This window comes from Mustela nivalis (genome assembly GCF_964662115.1).
Source record: "Mustela nivalis genome assembly, chromosome: 8".
Lineage (NCBI taxonomy): Eukaryota > Metazoa > Chordata > Mammalia > Carnivora > Mustelidae > Mustela > Mustela nivalis.
In genome coordinates, this window is record NC_139027.1 from 80,146,988 (window position 1) to 80,153,517 (window position 6,530).

General features: G+C 44.3%; 1 protein-coding gene across 1 annotated transcript; it reads right to left on the reverse strand.

Moving 5' to 3' along the window:
• Nucleotides 1-988: 988 nt before the first annotated feature.
• On the reverse strand, nucleotides 989-2,271 carry LONRF2 (LON peptidase N-terminal domain and ring finger 2). The gene has a single exon (XM_082743763.1). It carries the CDS (start codon nucleotides 1,797-1,799, stop codon nucleotides 1,038-1,040), a length of 762 nt encoding a protein of 253 aa, XP_082599889.1. The 5' UTR covers nucleotides 1,800-2,271; the 3' UTR covers nucleotides 989-1,037.
• Nucleotides 2,272-6,530: the final 4,259 nt, after the last annotated feature.

Genomic DNA, 6,530 nt, shown 5'->3' on the forward strand with positions numbered 1-6,530 from the left:
TGATGAAAATTTTGTATCCAAATTGGGGTAGGCAGCACATGTAAAATACACAATGCATTTGAAAGTTTTTTTAAGTAAAATCTCCATTTTTTTTTAACATTGAAGGTATGTTGAAATAATATTCTGGATGTATATGTTTTAAAAATATTAAGATAAATCTCATCTGCTTCTATTCACTTTTTACATGTGGCTAAAAGGAAATTTAAAACTAAATTATGTGGCTTACACAGTATTTCCACTGGATAGTGCTGCTCCATGCTACATACACATAAACAAGATAGATGAAAATTCAAAAATAATCAGCCTGCTAAAGTGTGGATATATTGGCTGCAAAAATAGTACAGAATACTTGTTATATAACGCAATTTCACTGCTGTACTTCAACAAAGAATCCCCCAGTTTAAACACAGGTGCACCCGCTAAAAGGGAAAACCTTAACTCTAAATTTAAATTTAAAATAAAATGCATAATGACTACTACAGCACACAAGATTCTTTTAGTAACAAAAAATTAAACCAATTCTTCTTGGCTAGTGGTTTAAATCACATACAACCTGTAGCAAAAGGAAGTCTGGTCTTTTAAACTACACATTCTTAACAGGTGGGGGGAGGGGTCAAAGAGCCTGGTGGTGGTCGCAGATTTTATTTTTTAAAAATTAAACAGAGACACCAGTTAATACAACTATCTAATAAGCTAATCACATCATAACAACATCTAATGCCCTTTGAGAGAGAATGTGCAAGTAATAAAAGCAGAAGGGGATCCTTCCTGAATTCTTTAGCTGAAACCCCCAGAGCAAATCCTCATCACCAAGGCCCTCCGTTTGTGCGCCTCGAGTTATGTGCATTTTCCTGCGGGACAAATAAAAATACTTGATCATCCTCTCACTTCTAGACAGCTCAGATGGGAGTGAAAGGCAGGCTTGGCCTTGCAGGTTCTGCCAAAGACAGGACTACGGAGGCCCAGCTGGCCTCTGACACCAGCCATCCCGGTTGCTGTCTGACCTTACCATCTTCGGAAGAAAACAGCCCCTAAGCCTAAACAAACCTCTCCATGTCCACCACTGCTACTCGACAGGTGGGCAAGGCTGGCGGGCCAGCTCCCAAGGCCGACTTACCCAGATCCAGAGCCTGGTCGCTCCTGAGCAGCGCGGCCTCGGGCTGCTGCTGGCGCTGCAGAGTCCGCGCCTGGCCCGCCAGCCTGCGCACGCGACACTCGGCCGGGAAGCACTTCTCCAGCAGGCCGTTCAGCACCACGTTGACTCGCCGGGCCTGCGGCCGGGCCGCCCCCGACTCCACGCAGCGCTTGCACACCGTTAGCCCGCACGGTAGGGTCACCGGCTTATGGAGCAGCCGCTGGCAGCGCGGACAGCCCAGCAGGTCACGGGGCGCGACGGGCGCAGAGGCCGGCTGCTCCTCACGAGGCTCCTCGGGGGCGCGGCCCGGCCTCCCATCCTGCAGCCGCCACTCGCGCCGGCCCAGGGCGCACGCGAGGCTGCCCACCAGCTCCCCTAGCTCCTCGGGCCGCAGCGCCCCGAGCCGCGCGGCGCCACGGAACGCGCCCAGGGCCTCCGGTAAACGGCGCGCGCGAGCCAGCGCGTCCCCCAGCCGCAGGCACAGGCCGCGGTCGGGCTGCGCCAGCCCGGCCAGCATCGAGCGAAAGAGCTCCGCTGCCATTTCATACTCTCCGGCGCGGAAGGCCTCGTCGCCCTTCTCCAAGCGCTTGGCGAACGGCTCCCCGCAGTCGCAGCCGGGGCACTGCGGCGGGGGCGGCGGCGGCGGGACTGGTTCGGGACTCATAGCTGCGAGGCTGCGGCGCTGTAGGCCGGGACGGAAGAAGCCTAGGCGAGAGGATGCTCCGCTGCCTGGGGCCGGGCGGCGGGACCGCGGCCGCCGCCTTCGCAGAAAGCCACGCGCGTCTGGGGGCGGCCGCTCGCGGCCGCGGCTACCACTGGCGGAGGCGGGCGCAATGCTGGGGCGGTGTCCCCCGCGCGGCGTGGGAGGCCAGTCCCGCAGGGCCACGACCCCACCCGGGGGAGGGCAGGGCAGACACAGCCCGAGTCCCCGCGCAATCGGAGCGCCCTCCTCGCCACGCTCGCTTATGTAACCCAGGCCGCCTGTGAGAACGTGGCGACCCCCTCCCCACGTCCGCGTCGCCTGGAAACGCTCTCCCTCCTGGTCCCAGGGCGGCCGGGCGCGCGTGTGCGTGCGCGTTCGCCTACACGCGCCCTTCGCCGCGCGCTCTCTTCCCGCCGCCGCGGCCGCGCCCGGAACAGGTGTCCGGTGCCGACCCCGCGCCCAGCTCTCCTCTAGCCGAGGCAGTTACAAAGCACGTCACGAATTTGATTCAGGAAACTCTCCGGTGAAACTCTCCGGTGACAGGAGAGCCTGAATGGGCACTGAACAGATCTCCAGCAAGCTTCCTAACGGACATTTTAGGATTGGAATTTAGAACAGTAGATTTTTTTTTGTTTTGTTTTTTAAGATTTTCTTTATTTATTTGACAGACAGAGGTCACAAGTAGGCAGAGAGGCAGGCAGAGAGAGAGGAAGGGAAGCAGGCTCCCTGCTGATCAGAGAGCCTGATGTGGGGCTCGATCCCAGGACCCTGGGATCATGACCTGGGCCGAAGGCAGAGGCTTTAACCCACTGAGCCACCCAGGCGCCCCTAGAACAGTAGTTTTAATAGAGAGCCTAAAGAAATCCTGTGCTAGGTGCTGGGAGGAGGAGTCTGAGAAATGGCAATTGTACTGCGCCCTAGATTTAGAAAAGCAGAAATAGGATTTTTAAAAATGTCTCCTGACTTGGAGTACTGCAGACAGAAGTTGCTGGAAAGAAGGAGTTAAAAGCTAGATTGGTGTATGAGCAATGGTGTCCTGTCTGTGCTCATTACCCAGCTTTTAGAATTCCTCACTAGACCTGGCCTATTGTTTCTCTATTGTTCCACCGTATATATTCTATGTATTTGAATGCAATTAAATGCAATATGCCAAAATCTGTATGTTGGTTATGTCAAGTCGAAATTTCTTTATTCTAAATTTGTGAGGCTTAACATTAAAGCTAGTGACTAAGAATATATAAAATACCTTAATCAAATCTGGTTGAGGGGAAGGGGAAATGCCTCCTCCTTAGGTGAAGAGAGAAAAATTAGACTATTTTACAAAGGGAAAAAAGAGACAATTTTGGCCAACCTTCTAGTCCTATAATCAATGCAGGGTACATCCCACGACTTCCCAGCCCCTTCCATGAATGATTTCCAAGGTCACAGCGCACGAAGGTCTCTATTTTGACCAATAACAGTTACAGTAAAGTAGGTTTTGATGTGTTTCTCATTACTGAATTATTCCAAACTCTCTTTGTAATCACTTTTGAGTTTTTAAATCTACTTTTATACAGTAACAATTCATTTACTTGAAGGTTGCTTATTTAACAAATTCACAACCAGCAACAGAAAGCTAGGAGAAAAAAGCTGAGAAGTTAGTACTACAAAAACCATACGCTAAAGATTAACACATCTTTCCATTTAAGTCTGCTCTGATTTGTCTCAGTGATGTTTTGTAGTTTTCAGTGTACAGATCTTATACTTTTTTTCACACTTATCCTTAAAATTTTCATAATTTTTGCAATAGTGTAAATAGCATTGTTTTTTAAATTTCAATTTCTGCTTGTTGCTAGTATATAGAATCCAATTATTCATTCCATTGGTTACTTAGAGGTATGTTACTTAGTTTACAAATATTTGAGATTTTTTAGGTAGTTTTCTATTGATTCCCATTTTCAATCCACTGTGGTCAGAGAACATACTTTCTATGACTTGACTATGCTTAAAATTTACTGAGACTTGTTTTATTGTTCAACTGTGTAATATATTAGTAAATTGTCCAAGTGCACTTGGAAAGAATGTGTATTCTGTTGCTGGGTGGAATGTTCTATATATGTTAATCAGTTGGTTGGTAATACTGGTCAAGTCTTCTACTTCCTTACTGATGGTCAGTATATATGTTTTACTGATTGTTGGGAGAAGGATATTGAAATTTCCAACCATAATTATGAATTTATTTCACCTTACGGTTTTATCAGTTTTTGCTTCATATATTTTGAAGAATCAGTATTAAGATGTCAATTCTCCCTAAATTGATTTATGAATTCAAATCTATCTCAACCAAAATCCCAGCAAGCAGGAACTTCTGCTCTGACCTCAATTCTAGGAGGAAGGACTATTTGGCAAAGTGGGAGTGATGTGAACTTGCAAGAAATTCTTTGTTAGAGTGAATTACAGACAAGGAAAAAGAAAGTAGTATTATTTAGCATGTACCTTAAGTCTTAAAAAGAATATTGCATAATTTCCAAGGAAAAGATAATCATGAATTATGATGAAACTTTATAACAGAAAGAAGACTCATAAACATTAATTTCTGCCAATGTATTATTGTTATTATTTTTTCAGTGTTCCAAGATTCATTATTTATGCACTACACCCAGTGCTCCATGCAATACTTGCCCTCTTTAATACCCACTACCAGGCTCACCTATCCCCCTACCCACCTCCCCTCTAAAACCCTCAGTTTGTTTCTCAGAGTCCACAGTCTCTCATGCTTCATCTGCCCCTCCGATTTCGCCCAACTCACTTTTCCTTTCCTTCTGATGTTCTCCATGTTATTCCTTATGCTCCACAAGAAAATGAAACCATATAATTGACTCTTTCTACTTCACGTACGTATTTCACTCAGCATAATCTCCTCTAGTCCCGTCTATGTTGATGCAAAAGCTGGGTATTTCTGATGGAGGTGTAATATTCCATTGTATATATGGACATCATCTTCTTTATCCATTCTTCTGTTGAAGGACATCTTGGTTCTTTCCCACAGTTTGGCGACTGTGGCCATTGCTGCTATGAACATTGGGGTACAGATGGCCCTTCTTTTCACTACATCTGTATCTTTGGGGTAAATATCCAGTAGTTCAATTACAGTGTCATAGGGAAGCTCTATTTTTAATTTCTTTTTTTTTTTAAAGATTTTATTTATTTATTTGACAGAGATCACAAGCAGACAGAGAGGCAGGCAGAGAGAGAGGGGAGGAAGCAGGCTCCCCGCTGAGCAGAGAGCCGGACGCGGGGCTCGATCCCAAGACCCTGGGATCATGACCTGAGCCGCAGCGGCTTAACCCACTGAGCCACCCAGGCACCCCTCTATTTTTAATTTCTTAAGGAATCTCCACACTCTTTTCCAAAGTGGCTGCACCAACTTGCATTCCCACCAACAGTGTAAGAGGGTTCCCTTTTCTCCCTATCCTCTCCAACACTTGTTGTTTACTGTCTTGTTAATTTTGTCTGCCAATGTATTGTTAATTGAGGTCACAGTGGCAGTGGGAATTGAGGGTCGGTTCAGATTACACCCAACTTCATATGATGTTTTAGACTGTAGCTTTCATTTTGAGTGAAGCGGAATGCCATTGGAGGGTTTTAAGCAGAGAGCTGACATGATTTGACTTACATTTGAAAATGTTCACACTTGTTATGTTAACCTATAGCAGGTTATTGTACAACCTCAATAATAACATAAGAAACTTATACTTCCACTCTCCATCCCACCTTTTGTGCTATTCTGTCCTAGATTTTTTTTCTGGAAAAAAAAAACCTTCATTTTGCCTTTCATTATTTTTAGTGATCACAGAATTCTAAGTAGAATTACTTTCTTTCAGCAATTTTAAAATGTTTTCCATTGCTCTGGCTTACATAGTTTCTGATAAGAAATCTATGAATATTCTTTGTTCCTCTTTAGGTAAGACGTCTTTTTTTTCTTTTGATCCCTCTTAAGGTTTTCTGCTTAACACTGTTTTCAGGAATTTGATGTGTCTTACTGTGTTTTTTGGAGGGTAGTTATTTTCCCTTTTTGGGTTCATTGAGCTTCTTAGACTCAATGAATGTATGTAGTTTAGATCAAATTGGGAAATTAGGGAGCCATTATTCCTTCAAATATATGTTTCTGTCCCTCCTTTTCTCCTTCTAGTAGTTCAAGTACAGTAGAGTACTTGATATTATCCCCATAGGTCACTGAGGCCCTGTTCATTTATTTTCAGTCTTTTATATCCCTGTGCTTCCTTTTGGATAGTTTTTTGGATACTCTATATGCATTTTGGATACTATTACCATCTACTGTTATGTGTTTAAATTCACTAATCTATTCTTTTGCAGGATCTAATCCATACATTTTTTCCTATCCGGTGATTTTTTCTTAATTTTCAGAGTTTTTTTGCCCCTTAAAGAATGTTATGCACTTATTAGAAGTGAGATTTACAAAGGATTTTTTAGGACATAGTTTATGAGATGATACACAATAAAATATATTCATTAAAAGCATGAATTAAAAAATAAAACCAAAATTATACAATTTGACCTCAAATTTTAAAATGCAAAGAAAAATGACCAGCAGAAAATATTGCAAACATTAAGAATGGGTGTTGTTCCCAGGAAACAGGATCATATGAGTACTCTAACTGTTTCTCTGGTCTCCTTATACTGTTACTACTT